Source organism: Phoxinus phoxinus, assembly GCF_949152265.1.
Source record: "Phoxinus phoxinus genome assembly, chromosome: 4".
Classification (NCBI taxonomy): Eukaryota; Metazoa; Chordata; class Actinopteri; order Cypriniformes; family Leuciscidae; genus Phoxinus; species Phoxinus phoxinus.
The window spans coordinates 3,419,973-3,441,352 of record NC_136879.1 but is presented as its reverse complement, the minus strand read 5'-3'; the positions used below and the strand labels follow the sequence as shown (position 1 = coordinate 3,441,352).

Genomic DNA, 21,380 nt, shown 5'->3' with positions numbered 1-21,380 from the left:
AAATGTATGGGTTAGCTACGTATAAAACCCGGGAAGTATCTCGTTGTAGTCCCATTCGAGTCGTTTTTGTAGGCATTAAACTTCCTGATTTTTAAAAGACAATATATCTGCTTACGTTGAACTTTCAGCACAGCAACTTTGCAGATACTGTTCATGCACCAACAGCAACATTACACACTATTTAAAATGAAAAAAGTGAAATCGCAATCAACCACCACTTTAATAGTAAGATTTGGTCCGATTTTCCCGTTGCGTCTGTCGTTGCTATGCAACCATGCACTGCGCTCTCCACAACGACAAAGAAGTTTTAGTAGCTAGCTAATGGATTTCCACCACTGATAAACACTTGCTGTAGCCATTATTTATTTACGGAGAAGAGAAAAACACCTGTAGTGTTTGGGTGCACGGTGCACCCCCATCCTTCATGTTGACTGAGCTTTCAATGTTGTTACGGAAAGGGTGAAGCGGATTGGTTGGTTCTTGTCACATGACCTGCGGTGCGCTTGCAGAATTCTGAAAAGTTGAGCTTTTTTTTATTTTCTTTTTATCTCGCTCCGCCTGGAAAAAACGGCCGCATTGCTTCTAATATGAGTGCGCTTGGTGCGCGCCTAAATTTGAAATAACGAACTTGAGCGCACAAAAGACGCAATATGTTAACGGCCTCTTGGCGAGCAACCGCCAATCAGGCCACGAGCTACTGGTAGCTCGCGAGCGACGTGTCGGAGACCCCTGCTACAGCTCCGCTTTGAAGGCTACGACTCGATACTTTTTTGCTACTTTGTAATAACTTTCTGTGGCCAGCATTTCAGGAAATGAACGAGGGTAAAACCTTTTTAAGACCTGACTAAATTAAATTTAAGACCTCGGCTGAAAATCTGGCCATTTTTAAGACGTTTTAAGGCCTTAAAATTAAACTTCAGAATTTTAGACTTTTTAAGACCCCGCGGGAACCCTGTTATATTTACTTTCAGATTATGTCATTTTTTGTAATAAAGTCTGTATCATTGTCACAGTGTCTGGTGGTTCCCTGGGTTTAACATTAGAGGTCTCAGTTTTCACGGTGTCTAGGCATTTTCACTACATTTCCCATAATCCTGTCTGTCACTGATTGTTAATTTCCTTCAGCTGTTTCTCGTCACCTTGTTTGCACTTGTGTATATATACCCTGTCTGTTTCAGTGTTTGTCACGGAGTCCTTGTATATTGTCCCCACACTTCTATTGTGCTTTCAATCCTGTTTTCTAGTGTTTGTGTTTCATGTTTTTGGATTGCCATTTTGGATTTTGACCCTTGCCTGGACTGGTTGTGAGTACGGATTTCCCCAAATAAATACTGCGCTTGGATCTACCTTTTCCTGTGTGTGTTCGTGACAATCATAGAATGATAACTTCTGTTTGTTGTGACAGAATGGCTTAACTGTTATTTCAAGATAATTTATTAAAACTGCAGTTTTACTATAGTATTACTACAATATAACTGTAGTAGAACCATGGTAGCAAAACCAAGTTTATAATAAAAATACCAGTTACTACAGTCATGGTTACTGGTTTTACTGTAGTATTACTACAATATAACTGTAGTAAAACCATATCATAATGTTTGCACCAAAATACCACGGTTAAAACAGTCATAGTTAACTACAGTTTTACTATAGTAAAACCATGGTTAATTTTCATAAGGGAATGTTTAAACAGACATTTCAGATTTTTGCATTGGCAATAGCTGTTTATTGCAGCACCAAATATACTACTTAAGGCAAGGGGTCGGCAACCCAAAATGTTGAAAGAGCCATATTGGACCAAAAAAAAAAAAAATCTAATCTGTCTGGAGCCGCAAAAAATGAAAAGCCTTATATAAGCCTTATAATGAAGGCAACACATGCTGTAAGTGTCTATATTAGCCCCCTAGTATCAAAATGATAAGTAGGCTACAAATACATAATGAGCAAGGCCAAGGCGTTGTTTCGAATCTGTCACTTTATTGTTTCCATGGTTACGCGTCATTGCTTGTCACGTGACAGCGCAACCACAACACAGCGCTGATTGTGCTGATCAATGATTGTGCTGATCAATGATGATCTGCTTTTATGTAATTTTTCCTTTTTTATTAAAAATATTCACACATTTATTATCTATAGTATGAAACACTGATATTTCCGATTGTCAAATATGTGCATGTGGATGTGTTTTGTTGTATAAACACCTTTATAACGATCGCGTTAGTTGAGCTGTATGCACGATGGGCGGCACCATGTTAGTTTGTGCCACTGTCCAGAGAATCGGATCTGTCGGATTTACAACACGTCAATTCATCCACTTCTCCCGAAATACATGAAAGTAAGTGGCTGGTGAACTGGGAGAAGAATAGGGTAAAATGTAAAGCTACTTACACAATGTGTATCTGATATGAATAAAACGTGTCGTCTTTTTTTATTATAAAGGATTATTATTGCCGCTTCCATAGACAGCAGTGTATATTTTACAACATCAAATTCATTGTTTTTTTTAGTACTTACTTACCACTTGGGCGGCGCTTAAGAGCCGCGGGTTGCCGACCCCTGACTTAAGGTATTTATTAATCTTAGAATTTAAAACCGTTTAACATTTTAATCTGGACTACAAAATGATCGAATGAATATGAATATTTTTTAATGTTAAGTAACACTTTAGTAAACAGTCTAAAGTATTTACTAATTTTAAATGTTAATCTCTTAGTTAATGTTTATAAATGATCAAAATCTTCCTGAACGTGTAGTAGTACTGGTAGGTGCTAACAACACTGCACCACACATCACGCCACAGCCTCTCAAATCTCTGGTTGTGGGTCCTCTTCCCAGTGATGTGGCTTTTTCTCTCACATTTATATCAGTTGCATAGAAGGGCAGACACAGAAAGACAGACATCCAAATAGTTAATAAGATGGGGCTTGGCACAATGATGAATCTGACTATAAAAACATGTCCTGCATATGTGTGTGTGTACATGTGATAAGTATTAAAACATAAATCAGAAGATCTACAGTTGTGATATTAACTGGACAAACATTTTTGGGTATATATATAACATTCACTTTCTGATTGATAGTCTGATTGAATACTGTTATATACTGTATCATTTAAAGTTGGACTGGGAGATAACATCCCACGGGCACAACAATAAAATGACAATCTTCTTACCGGGTCCCCGTTCTGAATGTTCCAGCATGTATCTAGCGACCTCAACATTTTCTCCTCCCTTGTCACTTTGAACACGGTGGGGTAAACCATGCTGACTAACAGCAGTGAGAAACACTGGAGAACAGTGGAAGCCCTGTTATTTCAGTCTGCACAAAGATACATAATGCGCCGGCTGAATCCATCTATCCCTCTATGTATAACAATTCTCCAGCTGTAAGGACAACATCATTTATATATAGATGTGGTAAAAAGTTGGTAAGAAAAGTTGACATTAAAGCCTTTTTAAACCTGAACTAATTACATCAATAATAATCAATGTTGGTTTGATCAATAAATAGAAGTCTCACCGAATCAGCGTATGGTTACCATCTATGGTACCCTTGGAATGATGTTGAGCTGAAGCCCGCAAAGAAAGTTACCAACAGAACCAACCGCTTTCAGAGTCTGCCGGACCCTGTACTGTTGGACCCTTTAGGAGTACAGTTAACAATGATTCATTATATTGTAATCCATCACAGAAAGTAAAACCTTACAAAGTCTATAAAAGAGAAATGTTTGTAAGACTTTAACAAGGTTTCATTGGAAGTGTAAGTAAAACTGATAAATTATACTGAAGTCCAATGCAACACACCTCACAAGATTGAAACTGGGTGTTACTGTATGTAGTAGCTTTTTTGGTCTTAAGACATTCAGGGATCAATTAGTCAACAAGGATCCATGCATGTCTTCCTTTGTAAACTGACCCCATCTGTTTTGAGATAAACAATAATGAAATGTGTGTGATTAACGCAAAAAAAGAAAAGAAAATGTTTTACTGGATTCCACAGTAACACTCCCGACACCAGCATTTGGAAAATTGAGAATGAAGCCAGAGACCACTTGCCCAAGTTGTTCATCTTTAATGTCAGAATAAGTCTGTCGTACAGACAGGCCATATTCAGACATTCTCCGGCGAATACTGTAGTTCTGATGCTCATTACAATAATCTGGGCTATATCACCAACTTTAAAGTGGTTTTCCAGGAGGAATAGCAGCTGTTGACATCACTGTCATGGAGTTGCTTACCTTAACCTCCTCTATCATTTTCAAGAGAACAAAACTCGTTCTTCATCGGGCAATTCTCCAATAGCAGCTTAAACCGCAAAGATGCTGCTGATGATGCTCTCTAAGCCAATGAGAACACGATCAGTCTCAGCTTGCTGCTTTTGAAGTTTAGCTGCCAATATGATCAGCACATCTGAAATCTGCTCCAGTAGCATCTGCTGGCTTTAAAAACGAAGCATAAAATAACATTTAATGAACTGTTTAAAAAAATTCCCATCAAAGTCTTGAACGATTGCACGTCACATAAAATGACTTTATAGAACACAACGTCAATGTGTCGTCAAGTAATCTTGCGGCTGTTTTCAATCCATGATTTTATCCAGGTGAGGTAAATAATCATAGTCTGTTGAAAGTACTTTGTTCATGTTTTACACTTTTAACTATCCTTTTAATGTTCAATGGTTGAAGTATGAGTATTTTTGGTTATTCTGACGCGGTTATTCTCACCTTCAGTTTCAGCTCCTTGGCTTTGGCAAGACTTTCCTTGCTCCTTATTTTTAATAAACATTAATCTTCCTAGTGTTGGTCTTTGTGAAAAAGCGCAGATACACCTAAGTGATTAGCGCACAATTTAGCACAAAATCTTTAGTTATATTTAGATTGCTCCTGCTGACTTGAGCATATTTTCTCCTCTCTGTGTCAGACACTACAAGAACAAGAACACTCTGATTCAAAACGAAAACAAATATTCTCTGTTTAAGTAATTCGTATAAAACCAACAAGATATCCAGGTTCTCTAACCTTTGCTCATTAGTTTTAATGTGACCGCACCCACACGTGCAAAATATATAGAGATGCAAATCGTCCATGCGTCGCGCGAATGCGCCCATTACATCAACAACAAAGCGCCGCCAAACTTCATCAGTCCTCTGCTGTCGTTAGGGATGGGACGATTACCGGTTTCACGATAAACCACGATGAAATGTACTGACGGTTAGTATTATCGTTAAAAATGTAATTATCATTAAAACCGTGTTTGATTATCGCGATTTTAATAGCTCACTGTAAATCCTGTCCAGCCAGCATCAGTCTGGCGCAGGCGCAGCGCGCAATGTTGTGTTTTTATTCGAGAAGGAATGGCGGATGGCAGTGACCGTGCTCGTGAGATTTTTCAGCCTTTTAAGAGGACCAAATTTGAGGTGTGGTCATATTTTGGCTTTTACAAAAGTCCTGAGGGAAACTTAATCGAGGATGGTCACCCTGTCTGCAGAACAAAAAGTCGCTGCAATATAAACACTTCAAATCTGCCGAGTCGTCTTGTGTGACTATCACGCTGTTTAGCTGTAGGCTATAGCGAACGCAAGGCAAGTTAACGTTGACTTCAATACCAAGACTACGTCTGGGAAATAATTGGGTACAAAATTTTGTTTTGAGTTGAAATATTTTATCTCACTCGCTTGAAATAAACGTGAAGCTTCCCCGAAGAAAAGTTTGCAACAAGTGGCTTTGAGCCAAAGACGAACGGACAAGAGCAAACAAGACTATTATTAAGAGTGCCATTTATGGGATAATAATGTATAGATTCATTGTAAACTTTTTTTTTTTTTTTACCACATAATTACGGGGACATATTGAATTGAGATTAATGTTTTAAATCTTACCTGTTTATAAATCCATTCCGTACAGCGTACAAAACAATCGTCCAGACAAGATGATCACAACACTATTATCAAACTCTGTAAACAATAAATCAACTCTGATTTAATTTTCAATACAATCAAAAACGGAGACGCAAGACGGCAAGTTGCATTTGAATGAAACGAGAGCGCGCGCCCGTTGTGATGCATGGATGTGCGCTGTGTTATAATGCGTTGCTATTGACGACGGTCATTATATTGAAGGAAATGCCACAGAATAGAATCTTGCTTTAAAAATAAGTGCATAGAGCTGCTTGTTTTATTTGTTGTTTGTTGATTTTCAAATATAAAACTTGTTGAAATATTTTCAGTGTGAGCATCAGTTATTTTTGAACACTTTCATCTCGTTTTAACAAAAGCGTGATAATATTGATAATCACGATAATTTTGGTCACTATAATCGTGATATGAAATTTTCATACCGTCCCATCCCTAGCTGTCGTCGAGTTTGGAAGACACGCTGTGAGATTATTGGATTTACATCAGAAGAAGAAGAACGCGATTTGAAGACAAGAAAGATTTTAAGGTAAGAAATAATTCTGAATTATATTAGTTAGTATTGTTGCATAAACTTCACATTGCAGTCGAACTGTTGCTCGATGCTTCAGTGAATGTTCTCAGTCGCGCTGTGTTTGAAATAGAGGATGGATACCCGACCCGAGCCCACATCAGCGCGGCATTGAACATTTTACATTTAAAACAGCTTATTATGTAGGTAGCCAATGTGCCTGATGCTTTCACTTGATGCAAACGTTTGTTTTTGTAAATAAAATACATGTAAAATATTACCATAACATCTGTCTTCCTGTGTGCCGAAATTTGTTTATGTAGCCGTGACAACGAAACACGTGCATGCGCGCCTGTGTTAGGAGCCTTGTTGCTCTGTGCGCGCTGATGCGCTCATCTGTTGACATTTCCGAATGCTTTCCACACAAACAAACGTAACCTACATGTGTAATTAGTATGAGAAAATATATATTTATGCCTATCGGACGGGGCGGAGTTCGGACAGAAAAATTTGTCCCGATCCGCAAAACGCACCAAACATAGGCTTCATGTTTTTACTCCAATCTCATTTCATAACGTCAAATCGATGTAAACATTTGAAGTAACATATAATAATAAATAAATTTTTCTCTAGTGTAGTGTTACTGAAGTGTTCCTTTTTAACGATGCCTGCTATAGCCTATATTGTTATTATTTTATGCAGCCCTGCACGTATGCCTACAAGGCACAACAAACTAGTGGTGGTGAAAAAAATCGATTATTGATTAATCGCGAGTATGTTATGGACGAGTATGAATCGATTATAAAATTTTCAATTTTAAATGAATTCACAAAAAACAAGTATGCTAGTTTGAGATTATACTTACTGTCAGCTCTGGATGGCCCGATTGAAAGTGCCGCTCCACATTCTCATAAGTGATTCCACACTGTGGGCACCTTATGTTGCGGAGCTTGATTCTGCCCCTTGCCAGTCGCAGTAACACCTGTCGCTCCTCCGGATCCTCTATTTTGTGCTGCGACCGGAGGTGATGGCGCAAGTGTTTAATCTTGGCCGGGCACAGAGGACAAGTCAGCAGCATCTTTAAAAAATGGAAACAAAGTTAGTTCACATAGGTGGGCAGAGAAAGGGCCCACCTGTAACTTATTTGACGGGACCTCTTTAGGCTGTCAATGCATTAATAGGTCATAATACATCATTATAAATGTAACAGGTGAGTGTTATTATTACTCCCCTGAGTAACAGGTGTGCGTTTTTCTCTCTCCCTTGTGTGTCCGCAGGTTGCTCATCACAAGACAAACATGGCTTTCGGGTCGGCCCAGATCCTACTGACTGATGAGGAGTTTGGGTGGGTGCAGCGGTTCCTCAGTGTGAAGGATCAACTGCCGGGCGGACCCACGGCCAAGTACTTGTTCTTCACCTCCTCCCAGAACCCCTGCAAGAATCTGAACAATTACTTCCAGGAGGCCTGGAAGTCCATGGACATTCCCGGCTGCCCCACCTTCACCGACGTCCGGACGTCCATTGCCAGTCACGTAAGTGTATTTCGGGTGTTCCGGCGGTCTTCCCTGGCGGCAGCATTGGTTTTGACTTTTCTCTGCCTCTGTCTTTCCAGATCAAGTTCAGCCACACCAACGACGACCGGGTGAAGCTCTCGAAGTTCATGTGCCACGACACGCGGACGGCCGACAAATTCTACGTGGCCAACTTGACCCCTTCGCAGGCCATGGAGCACCGCAGGCTCTTCGACGCCGCCCTGGAGGGTCCGGAGAGGGGCTCCCCGTCGAAGGAGCCGTCTTCGGGGAAGCGACCGCTTAAGGCAAGAGCTCCCAAGTCCCCGGAAGAGGAGCTCTCGTCGGGCAGCACCACTCCCGAGAGGACTCGCCTGGAGTACCAGGAGTCTGGGACGTCCAGCCCCGAGTCCAGCGACGTAAGTTGGCTTCCTTTGACTGCAGCGTCATAACCGTTTGCAACATCACGTTCGATCGCTCACCCTGTCTTTGTCTGTGTGTATTTGTTTCACCAGCACGAGGAGGAGGCCTCGGAGAAGGGCGGGTCGGAGGGAGAAGCAGTGGCAGGGTCGGAGGGAGAAGCAGTGGCAGGGTCGGAGGGAGAAGCAGTGGCAGGGTCGGAGGGAGAAGCTGAGGGATCCCCACGAGAGCAGGAGCCACAGGGACCGAGCACCCCCCCAAGGAAGTATCCGGACCGGAGGGGCAAGGCGACGGTGCTGCTGACTCCCTTAAAGTCGCTGGCCTCGAGCCAGAGGCACGTTTCGCCACTGAAGGTGAAGAAGGCCGTCTTTTCCCCGAGCTCCACCACGCTTGTCGGCATGAGCCGCCGAAAAAAGGCCACCGAGCGAGTAAGGAGGGCCATGAAGAACCGGCGACCAAAGAGATAAGCGTCGCGTTCATTTTTTGCTCCCTTTTTTGAGCTCGAGTTCCAGTGTTCCAGTGTTTGTTTTTTGAGAGACTTTTCTTTTTTTAATCTCACGTTCTAGTGTTCGTTTTTTGAGAGACTTTTTTTTTGTTCCATCCTGTTCCAGTGTTCGTTTTGTTTGAGTTCCTTTTTCCAGATCCCCGTTTTCGTTGATATTTGACTTTTTTTCTGTATATATTTGTTGTTCTAAATAAAGTTGTGTTTGTTGATTGAAATTTTTACTTCTTGCCTGCCTTTTTTTCAAGTATTACTGTGACAATAATTCAAACTGAATTAGACATTTTATTAGATTGGTTAAAACTGGTTAAAGGGTTAATTGATCGGATCATGTAATCAAACCATGTGTAATTAATTTGTTATAACACCTATGTCCACAGGCAGCCTGCAGGGACCCTGTCAAAAAAGTCACAGGTGGGCACGGGAAGGGCCCACCTGTAACTAATTTGACGGGACCTCTTTAGGCTGTCCGTGGTCAATGCATTAATAGGTCATAATACATCATTATAAATGTAAATCATAGAGTACAGTGCACAGGGAAGACAATCCAACATGTTGGTACACTTTACATGTCATAATTATGCATAGTTAGCCTTAAAATGACATGTCCACGGACAGCCTACAGGGGCCCTGTCGAATAGGTTACAGGTGGGCACTTCCTGTAAGACCACAGGAAGTGCCCACCTGTAACTTATTAGACGGGATCTCTGTAGGCTTTCTGTGGTCAATGCATTAATAGGTCATATTTCATAATTACACATGATTTATTGCTTAAATCACAGAGTACAACGCACAGGGAAGACGATCCAACATGTTGGTGTACTTTACAGTTCATAATTATGCATAGTTAGCCTTAAAATGCATTGACCACGGACAGCCTACAGGGACCCTGTCGAATAGGTTACAGGTGGGCACTTCCTGTAGTGTCCCCCTAAGGGCCCTCCTCATGCCCAGAGTTTGGAGCTCCAACTCGGCTTAACTCCCAAGATACACCCGGTTATACATAGGGGACTTTTGGACAAAACGGTCAATATCTCGGAAAGGACGAGTCCCAGCGGGTCGTCCTTCAGGATGTTGAGGGCCCTCTCAGACCCCAGAGTCCTGAGCATCTGGGACCCTTCCTTCTGAATTGCACCCTTTCCTGTTAGCCCCCGTATCTCGGCCCATGGGGGAGCTAGAAGCACGGGCTAGGGCCCGTTGGAGAGTGCCCCTCGGGACCTTACTTTGACCCGAGTTTGGTGTCACTAGGTGGCCGGGCCCCCGAGTTATAGCCGTTCAAAGTTTGGAGCCCACCTGTAACTTATTTGACGGAGACCCTGTAGGCTCCCGGTGGACATTGCATTAAAAGGTCATATTTCATAAATAAAATGCCTATTTGTGGTCAAACCTACTGTTCACCACTCAGGGGACACACCACAACACAATTATGTACATTACAGCCATTAATTATGCATAATTTGCATAAAATTCAACTGTCCACAGACAGCCTATAGGAGACCCGTCAGATAAGTTACAGGTGGGATGCTGTTTTTGACCGGGTGTATCTCCGAAACAAAGCCGACTTGGGGCTCCGTACTCTGGGGTCAGGGGGGCCCCAAGGGCCCCCGGACTACCGCCGTGTCGAATTTGGGGTCGTTGCGACCCTCCGACCCCTCTTGGCCCCTGTTCGTTTGAAGTCCCACGTGGAACTTATTCCATGGGGCTGTTGGTGGCCAATTAGCGCGAAAAAAGGTCAGAGGGCCACGGAACTCTAGAACCCGTCCCAGGGGCCCGTGGCGGGACGCATACGTCAGTTTCGGGACGATCGGACCTTTCTGTGCACCCTTCGCCGAGCACATGGTCCCGTTAATGGTGGCCCTCTTGCACTCATAGAAAGACATAAGGCCAAAGTGAAGCAAAGTGAGGATAATTTTGCACTCTAAAAACACACACTTGGAACCGATCTAGAACCCTGCGATCCGGGATCTAGAACCGGGGACCCCTCGACTACCAGGGCGGCGAATTTGGAGGCGCTGCGACCTTTCGACCCCCGTATTTCCGCCCGCCCACGTGCAACTTATTCAGTTCAAATTTCACAGGCGCTTCCTGGTCAAGGGGGTCTTTTTTCGGCCAAACGAGCAGTTTTGGACGCGGAACTCTAGAACCCGTCCCCGGGGCCCGCGACGGGACGCATACGTCAGTTTCGGGACGATCGGACAATTCCTTCAAACCGTTTGGCCGAAACACATACTTAGAACCGATCTAGAACCACGAAATTCCGGATCTAGAACCGGGGGCCCCTGGGCTGCCCCCGTGTCGAATTTGGGGTCGCTGCGACCTTTCGACCCCCTTTGGCCCCCGTTTATGTGACGTTAAATATTGTAAAAACTGTTATACCGGAAGTTGAACGTCACATTACGCGCCCAGTTTGAGTTAGCAAGCGCGCGTAACGGCAGTCAGAGCGAGTGAGTGCAGGTGTGTAAAATGGAAGAACCAGGAACGAGCAACCAACCGATCCACCCAGCTCCATCTGGGCTCAAAGCAAGCGTGTGGATTCATTTTGGTTTTCATGGCAGGAGCTCTAAATATGTTGATAGAACGCATGCCATCTGTCGACATTGCCACACTAAACTGAAGTACTGCGGCAATACGAGCAACTTGATGGCGCACATTTCCCGCTTTCATCCAGAGGCGGCAGGGTGGATTAAAGACGACCGCCTGAAGCCCATCACCCCACCGAATCAGCGCACTCTCCACGATATGACAAAATTGGCCCCGGGCTCGGAGAGAGCTAAGAAAATCACAACGTCAATATCTTATTTTATAGCTAAAGATATGAGGCCATACAGTGTGGTTGAAAATCAAGGCTTTCGCTACATGGTCCACAGTATGGAGCCAAGGTATGTGATACCATCCCGGAGCTTTTTTACAAACAAGTCGATTCCTATACTTTACAAGGAGACAAAGTTTTTAGTGCAAGTGTCCCTCAAGTCTGCTCCCAGGGTAGCAATAACTTGCGATGCCTGGACCTCCAGAGCCACCGTCTCATATGTGACCGTTACAGCTCATCATGTCAACAGTGAGTGGAAGCTTATTTCACATGTGCTTCTGACGAGAGCTATGAATGAAAGCCACACGGGCGCTAATATGTGCGAGTTTCTCGAAGCTGTGGCGGACGAGTGGGGGATAGAGACACACGACCTGGTTCTCGTCACCGACAACGCTTCAAATATGAACGTGGCTGCAGAGCTTGGCAACTTTCTCCATGTCCGTTGTTACGCTCACACCCTAAACCTCGCCTGCCAACGAGCGCTGAAGTTGCCCGCTGTAGCCCGACTGTTGGGTCGAGTCAGACGGATCACCGCCTTCTTCCACCGCAGCACCACAGCCAGTCATGTGCTGGAACAAAAGCAGACCCTACTCGGTAAGCAAAAGGCTTAATTTTAATTAAAAAAATTAAATATTTACCTTTGTAATAGAAGTGAATCTATTTTAATGGTTGCATTCAAAGCAAGCTTTTTTATATTAGTTTCTAAATTACCAGTAGGCTATTTAAAAATATAATTCCTTATAGGCTACAAGTAATTAGCTTTTCTTCTTTTTTTGATTTGACCAGAACTGCCTAAACACAAACTCAAGACAGATGCTCCAACAAGGTGGAATAGTGGCTTTGACATGGTTGATCGGTTCCTTGAATAGCAGCCTGCCATCTGCGCTGCGCTCCTCTCACCTCAAGTAAGTATGGGATTTAAGATTTAATCAGACCTAGTAGCAAGCCAAGGTGTGAAAAATATTTTAATTGAAATAAAAAAAAAACTATAATTTAGTTTAGAATAAAAATATTATAAAAATATGATATTGTGTACACAAAAAACTAACAAAAAAAAAAAAATATATATATATATATATATATATATAGAAAATGTCTTTAGTTTTGTTTGTCAATTTGACATGACAGTCTTGAGGAGGCACTGGTGCATGTGTTTGAGATTTAGTCTAAATGACTGTGAGACGTTGTGTTGGCGTGAATGGAGAACTCTTATAGCAAACAGTTAATTCCTTATTTTAACTTTTCCTGTTCTCAATTCCCATCATCCTTACAGGTGAGGAAAGGTGAAGACCCTCAAGCCCATGAAATTGGCCACCACCACAATGTCTGAGGAAAGCATGCCTACTCTCTCAATCATCGCCCCACTACACACACAGCTCCTGGCCGATTTCACCCCTGCACCAGAGGATGATCCGATGACCCGGGAAATCAAGCATGCCATCCGGGAAGATTTGAGGAAGAGATACACATCTACAAAAGAGAGGCACACACTCCATACAGCATCTTGCCTGGATCCTCGCTTTAAAGCTCTCCCATTCCTTTCAGAGGATGAAAAAGTGGAGACATACAGCAGAGTGACTACAGAGGCTGCATCATCCGTCGAGGTATTCTCTCTCTTGATATTAATAATTCTACTTTTTTTAGAGAATGATTAATGATCTGATTAATAGAATGCTTTGTACCAGTTGTGTGCTTTGTATGCTTTGTGTCTTATTTCACTGCTTCCCTGTGTTAGGTGATGAGGCAAGAGGCTGAAGTCCCTGAGGGGGAAGGTGATGACATGGCTGAGGGGCATGATGACGGTGAGGAGGATGATGCAGTTCAGAAGGTTTGCGACGAAGGCTTGAAGCTGGATGAAGATGGCCCTTCCACGCCCTCTACCTCAAGACCATCTTCTCTGTCTGCACTGCTGGGCCAAACATTTAATTTTGCTGTCACCACAGCAGAGCCCAAGTCGGCACACACCAGGGCTGAGGAAGAGGTTCGCATGTATCTGGAGGCCCCGTCACTTCCTCTCACCGATGACCCCCTTGAGTGGTGGAGCACCAACCATCATGTGTATCCTCTCCTAGCTAAGCTGCCCAAACGATATTTATGTATCCCAGGTACGAGCGTTGCTGCAGAGAGAGTGTTCTCCACTGCGGGAGACATCGTGTCAGCACAACGGAGCACACTCACGCCACAACATGTGGACCAGCTGGTCTTCCTCCATAAGAATCTGGTCATTCCAGAGCTCTGACTGTTTAGTACAACTTGATTACTCACAAGTTAGTGTGTTGCATTTTGTCACTGTGTTCTACAGTACAGTATATAAGCTGAAGCTACAGTAAGTTGTCCAAAAATGTTAATTTTGTCTTCTTAATGATGGAGAAAGGTGGAGAAAAAACGTTTTACCCTGACATGTTTCGACTGCAACCTGCAGTCTTCCTCCACCTGAACACCTTTCTAGAAGAAAATTGTCCAATTTCTACAGTATGTTGGTTCTGATCTACTTCCTAAAGGAAATAAGCCTTTAATTTATTTGTTATTGTTTAGTTCAACTTAATGAGTCACAACACAATGTGATGTATTCATTTCTGTGTTCTACAGAACATAAGCAACATACAAATAATTCTGAAGTTATAACTACACGACACAGAACGTGCTTTGAGTTGTTGTTACTCAATAAAAGAGTTAAGTAATTCAGCTGCTGACTTTTTTTAATACTGCAATCACTTTGTCGTGTATTTTTGTTTACTGTTGTGAAATGGAAAATCAATAATCGCTAATCGAGAATCGTTAATAATCGAAAATCGACTGTAATCGAATCGGGACTTCAATAATCGTAATCGAATCGAATCGGGAAATCAGACAGATTAACCACCCCTACAACAAACCTGGTGTTCATGTTTTATATATATATATAATGTGTGTGTGTGTATTTTATTAATTTTAAAAAGCAATTTTAACCAGAACAAATCTAAAATGTATTCCCAAATCGTGCAGCCCTAGTTTCTCTTGTTATCAGCATGTTCGCAGGGGTTTTTTTTATTCTTTTTTTTTTTTAGGTATAGTCCTGCTGACTTCAACATGAGCAGAACATGGTAAAGTGAAAAATCAAACGCCTGGGAAATGACAGGTATGCACTATGTTTCAGGAATTATTTTGCCATTTGTTGTGTATCTTTGGATTGTTGTTTTGTAAATAAATCCAAACAATCAAAAAGCCGTTCTTTTTTAAATCTCCTCATTCTTTGTTCAAAGTTCCTCATAGGCCCTGAGAGCTCCTAATAGGGCCATTATGGGAGGGTCTTTGTCTTTCTCAGCTGTGAAACACTCAATATTCATGGTGGTTAACGCCTACTCGCATAAAGCTTTCTTACACAAGACATGTCTTACAAATTTTAAATCAATATTTTGTCTTATCTGAATGAGTAGTCAAGGTGATTTTCACATAGTTTTGGAGCAAATATTCTAGGCTACGTGATACAATTTTCAAAAGTCTTGTGAAGAAATAATCAGTTTGGGTTTCATGACCTTATTTCAGTGACTTTTTTTGTTGTCATTTTCACAAACCACGCATAAATGTTATTATCTCAAAACGACAAACTTTTACATACATGCTGCTGACATTATTGTAGCAGAGTTTGTGCTGAATACAGTGTAATAAGACTTTAGCCATGAACATATCACAAGTAACAGAAATAAGCACAAATGTTAGAGCATGTCAGAACACCTCCAGGACCCAGAAAACCCCTCAGACCCCAGAGGGTTAAAGGATTAGTTCACTTCAGAATTAAAATGTCCTGATAATTTTCTCACCCCCACGTCATCCAAGATGTTCATATCTTTCTTACAACCATGCGACCACATAAGCAGTCCTTTCCCATGTTCATAGAATCACAGAACTATCACTGTAAATAGAACTGTCTGTTCATGAGTGCATGAGTTTTATCAGAGATGCCAAGCACCTTTTTTTTCTTCTTTTTTTTCTTTTCTTTTTTTTACAGATGTCTACATGACAAATGATTACTGCCTGAATAGGCCTAATGACAGCATTTATCTTTTAGTTTGCTGATATTTTGTTCCTTGATTTATAAAGTCACTGTTTACATTTTTTTTGTATAGGTGGAGGATAGTGGTCCATGGAGGTATAGATGGCTTCAGCAGGATGATTGTGTACCTAAAAGCTGCAATGAAAAACAGTGCTTCTGTTGTGCTGCACAGTTTCATACAAGCTGTAAATCGCTTTGGATTACCCTCCAGAGTACGATCTGATAAGGGCCGGGAGAATGTTGATGTAGCCTACGTCATGGTGTCCAATCGAGGGGAAAACCGACACTCCCACATCACAGGGCGCAGTGTCCATAACCAAAGTTTTTTTTCCCCCTTTTTATTATTACTCAAAAAGTCAGGTCCCATTAAGTGATTAAATATCAGCATCTAAAATTAAGACTCTGTGGGTTTTCTTTCCCACTGTAAAGAAATGCATACGTGGATTGAAAAGATTCTATAATTTCAGCATGTTTTGTAAGAAATGCAGTAGTGCCAAGTATCTACGTTATCACAATACATCGAGCCTGTTGTCTGAGGAAGCATTTATGTTATAATTACAGGATCGAGAGACTGTGGAGGGACGTTTACCAGCTAGTTTTGGACCTGTTCTCCTGTCTCTTCCTTGATCTGGAGGCAGAATGCTCATTAAATCCTGACAATGAGGTGCATCTTTTTGCTCTGCATTGGACCCATCTGCCACAGATGCAAAGGCATCTCGGGTTTTTCCAGGAGGCATGGAATAATCATTATGGAATAATCATAACATCAGAACAGCGGGCAACCAGTCTCCACTGCAACTCTGGACAAGGTTCCAGGATATTCAAGATCCATACCAGGTGCTTTCAAATTGTTAAAGGGTTAGTTCACCCAAAAATGAAAATAATGTCATTAATGACTCACCCTCATGTCGTTCTAAGCCCGTAAGACCTCCGTTCATCTTCGGAACACAGTTTAAGATATTTTAGATTTAGTCCGAGAGCTTTCTGTCCCTCCATTGAAAATGTATATACGGTATACTGTCCATGTCCAGAAAGGAAATAAAAACATCATCAAAGTAGTCCATGTGACATCAGTGGGTTAGTTAGAAGTTTTTGAAGCATCGAAAATACTTTTTGGTCCAAAAATAACACAAAATAAGACTTTATTCAGCATTGTATTCTCTCCCGGGTCTGTTGTGAATCTGCGTTCAGGACTCCGCAGTGACGCTGCTGACGTAAGACGCTGATGACGTGTTATCTGGTGCGCCCGAGCTTCGTTTACAGTCTGAGGGAGACGCACGCTATATTCAAGCTATTCTACATTGTTTGCATGGATATCCTTTTTTTAATGGTGCGTAAATGTGCATGTCGCGGATGAGACACTTTTACAGCGTGCGTTTCCCTCAGTCTATAAATGAAGCTCGGGCGCACCAGATAACACGTCATCAGCGTCTTACGCCATCAGCGTAACTGTGAAGGATTGACAGTGCGAGTTCCAGTTGATGGTGAGTGAGCAAGCTGAAAAAAAAGTTGAAAACTATTATTATCATATATTTTACAGAGTATTATTCCAGTACATGCATAACTGATGAGCATTAGCATGCTGATAACAAAGAAAACATATGTGACATTATCAACCAACCTCCAAATATAAATAATAAAGTCATACAGGCTCATATTGTATTATCACTAAGTATATTAACTAAAATCTGTAAAATAGTGAGTAAATATGTACTTACTCTTTCTGATTTCCGACTGTGTTGCTGCGTGCCCTGCGAGTAGCAGGTGAAGGTAGTGATGCTGCAGTTACATTCCTTTAAAAATCTGAAAACTATTACAAAAATATTTCAAAGTATAGTACTACATTGCTTTGTGTATAATTAATGAGAATTATAATTTCATTTATTGTTGTTGCTGTATATGCAAAAATATATGCTTTTTTTCAGTATTAAATTTATTAGCACTCATTAATCACTCGTTTATGTGAAGGACTCAAGTAGAGGACGCATGCACAGGCACTGACACCACACTGAATGAACGCTGTGCACAGAAGTAGCCCTACTTCATTTTTGGTTCAAATAATAATTTAATCATGTAAAATTATTTTTTATTTAACTATGTATCATTTCTCCACAAAGCATACTGTTGCTATTTCGGGGTCTAAAACAAGAATAAAAGGCATTGTGTTTAAATTTAACCATTATATATATTATTCTACAAAAATCATAAGTTATTGAGAGAAAAGTTGTTCTTTGCTGTATTAATTTTATCAAAAGTTTAATTCCAATATAGAGGATTGAAGTGTTTTGTCAAGCGTTGTCATAACGACCGCACAGGAGTTTTTTTTCTGAATGGGAGCGTGGGACTCATTTTTTTCATTACATAACTCCTGACACAAATTAAGACATAACTGTCACTAAAGGTGGGCGTACACGGTGCGATTTTTGCTGTTTTTACGAGCTCGCAGATGATTTTTTCACTCGGGAGAAATCGAGTGGAAATCGGTGATGCTCGCATGGTCTTACGAGCCGAGCCGAGCACGTTACAAGCACCTCCCGACCTCCCGATCATTTTTAAACATATTAAAAAAATTCGGGGAGTCGGCCCGATTTTCACCAGCTTATAGGCTGTCCCCTATTGCCAAATCATACACAACCGCGTCACAGGCTAGATTGATGGGGCAACCACACAGCGTGCGGATACACTGTCACACACACACACACACACTCTCTCATGTTTTTATGTTGAACGGAATGGCTACTGTTATCTGCATTTGCACACACATTTCTGTCATTTTTCTATCTGAAGCTAGACTTGTAGTCAAGACCGCCTAAACCGAGACCAAGACACTACCAAGACCAGAGGGTATCAAGACCAAGACAGACTAAGTCAAGACCAAGACTAAGTCGAGACCAAGACCGACTAGAAAAAAACAGACTAGTGTTGAAGCTAAGCAATAACTTGTATGAATTCAAGAACAGCAACATACTAGGGTTCAGCCGAGAAGGTCCTCACCAGTGTTGGTCAAGTTACTTGGAAATAGTAATTAGTTACTGATTACTTCTCCAAGAAATTAATCCAGTTACTTTACTGATTACTTATTATCAAAAGTAATTAGTTACTTTACTAGTTACTTTACTTCAAAAACATGATGCACGACCTGAATACAAAGCAGACCTTTCAGCTTAATTATATTCTTCCTGCATATTCCATCATCTAAAATTGAATTAAATGAAACACTCTTTTTTAAAACTTGTTTTATTAGTTTCAATATTTTAAATTTATGCACATTGCATCAACCAAAAATTAAATTAAATGCAACAGTCTCAGACTTGAAGAAAATTGTTGAACATTTAACCAATTTCTGCACATTCCACCATATTTTAACGAAATAAACAAAGTCCTTCTTCTGTTAACTTATATTTCTGCATATTCCAGCATATAAAATGCACATATTTTTTTGTAAAATCCTCTATTCGATTAGATGTAAATAAAATACAGCAATAAAATAATTAAAATGAAAGTCTCTCATGACTGTTTTCCAAATTATTAACATTTACGTCTTTTAACATTAAAGTGCAGATTTGTTTTGTTTTTGTAAATCGTCAGACATGTTTTTACCATTTCATTAGGTTTTGCTTTGTAGAAAGCCTTTCCTTAAAGTGAATTTCGTTTTGTATGAATTGTATCTTAATTTTAATAAATGTTTCATCAACCATTTGCATGTATTTAACAAATAAAAAGCAAATATAGCAGACAATATAATAACCGTGCATTGAGGCGCTAGTGCGCCGCGTTCACTTGCATTGCATTGTTAAAAGCCTTTCTTTAAAGTGAATTTCGTTTTGTATAAATTCAATTGCATCTTATTTTAATAAATGTTTCATCAACCATTTGCATGTATTTAACAAATACAAGGCAAATATAGCAGACAATATAATAACCGTGACATGGAGGAGCCGCGCGCCGCGTTCACTTTCACTTTCATTGTTAACTAGAGCGCGCACCTCATAAATGAATGAAACGCAGCGTAGGCCAATGTAATCTAATTACTGTTTTTGCAATTGTAATCCCTTACTTTACTCGTTACTTGAAAAAAGTAATGGGATTACAGTAACGCGTTATTCTCTCCCGGTTCTGTTGTCAATGCTTCACAGTTACGCTGATGGCGTAAGACGCTGATGACGTGTTATCTGGTGCGCCCGAGCTTCATTTATAGACTGAGGGAGACGCACGCTGTAAAAGTGTCTCATCCGCGACATGCACATTTGCGCACCATTAAAAAAATGATATCCACGCAAACAATGTAGAATAGCTTGAATATAGCGTGCGTCTCCCTCAGACTGTAAACGAAGCTCGGGCGCACCAGATAACACGTCATCAGCGTCTTCCGTCAGCAGCGTCACTGCGGAGTCCTGAACGCAGATTGACAACAGACCCGGGAGAGAATACAATGCTGAATAAAGTCTTATTTTGTGTTATTTTTGGACCAAAAAGTATTTTCGATGCTTCAAAAACTTCTAACTAACCCACTGATGTCACATGGACTACTTTGATGATCTTTTTATTACCTTTATGGACATGGCCAGTATACTGTATATACAGCTTCAATGGAGGGACAGAAAGCTCTCGGACTAAATCTAAAATATCTTAAACTGTGTTCCGAAGATGAACGGAGGTCTTACGGGCTTAGAACGACATGAGGGTGAGTCATTAATGACATTATTTTCATTTTTGGGTGAACTAACCCTTTAATGCAGTGTTTCTGCTACTCCCCAGAATTTTTTTTTTTATATTATATGCAAGTAATTTAAGTGTCAACGTAAAACGCAATGTACATTATGCGTCAATATTGACCGATATTTGCTGCAATAATAGCTGCTGCTCTCTGCCCCGCTTTAAATCATTGGCAACGCGATTTGTTTGGAACTATTGAGAGCTACACGAATCATGTCACTGCGCGGCGGCGAGATCACTGTGTCGCAACCGTATGGTCGCAATCTGGTTCGCGCTTAGTAGATACCGCCAAGGCAAGTTCAAATCAAAGCGCACGCTGTATTGTGATTGTTGGCTCGTTTGACCAGTTAAGTTTTTATCCACTATATAAAAAGGAACGACTGATTTTGAAAATGTAGTAGAGTAAAAAGTAAGATATTTGGCTTTGAAATGTAGTGGAGTTAAAGTAAAAGTCTTCCCAAATTTAAATACTTCAGTAAAGTACAGATACGCAAAAAAACTACTTAAGTACAGTAACGAATTACATTTACTTCGTTACTGTCCACCACTGGGAACCTGTCGACCAATCAGAATGCAGTGGGAGGAAATCCAACTCCGCCCATCGGATCTGGATCCAACTCCGCCCCTTGGATCTTATGTACTGCATTGAGGTGCTACTGGTTCAGCCGCAGTTTACATTCAATACATATTAGATGGTATTACTTCAACTACACAGGCAGAACAATACAGAAACAAACCATGTCATGTGTGTGACTGTGAGCTCACTGTAAAGGTGAGATCAACTAAAGCAATTGCATGACGGCTGTTACTGCACTATTAGAGGATTGAGACTCCCTTAACTTTTGTGTACTGTTGAGGACTGACATGACTGGTACTGACTGGTTCATCTGACAAAACATCAAACACCATCTTGCTCCTCCAACAACTGACTAAAGAATGAGAAATATGTAACCAATTGAAATTATACTT

The 21,380-nt window shown here is 41.1% G+C and overlaps 1 protein-coding gene and 1 long non-coding RNA gene across 3 annotated transcripts in view; both read left to right on the top strand.

Annotated features, from left to right (window-relative positions):
- The window catches only part of LOC306997308, a 413,102-nt gene that overhangs the window by 119,596 nt on the left and 272,126 nt on the right, over nucleotides 1-21,380 (top strand). The window lies entirely within an intron of this gene.
- On the top strand, nucleotides 6,131-8,938 carry LOC306997306 (uncharacterized protein). Of its 2 annotated transcripts, XM_079610556.1 has the most exons (4): nucleotides 6,131-6,441; nucleotides 7,701-7,955; nucleotides 8,036-8,350; nucleotides 8,447-8,938. In XM_079610556.1, the coding sequence occupies exons 2-4, from the start codon at nucleotides 7,722-7,724 to the stop codon at nucleotides 8,816-8,818; spliced, it is 921 nt and encodes a 306-aa protein (XP_079466682.1). In that variant the 5' UTR covers nucleotides 6,131-6,441; nucleotides 7,701-7,721; the 3' UTR covers nucleotides 8,819-8,938. The 2 variants fall into 2 exon arrangements, with proteins under 2 accessions (XP_079466682.1, XP_079466681.1); XM_079610555.1 differs by lacking the exon at nucleotides 6,131-6,441 and having other exon boundaries at nucleotides 7,213-7,955.

Excerpts from the sequence above, each read along its gene's own strand:
- LOC306997306 (XM_079610556.1), top strand. The coding sequence starts at position 7,722 with ATGGCTTTCGGGTCGGCCCAGATCCTACTGACTGATGAGGAGTTTGGG. Across the intron at positions 7,956-8,035 it reads GGACGTCCATTGCCAGTCAC|ATCAAGTTCAGCCACACCAA; the intron begins GTAAGTGTATTT and ends CTGTCTTTCCAG. Across the intron at positions 8,351-8,446 it reads CCAGCCCCGAGTCCAGCGAC|CACGAGGAGGAGGCCTCGGA; the intron begins GTAAGTTGGCTT and ends TTGTTTCACCAG.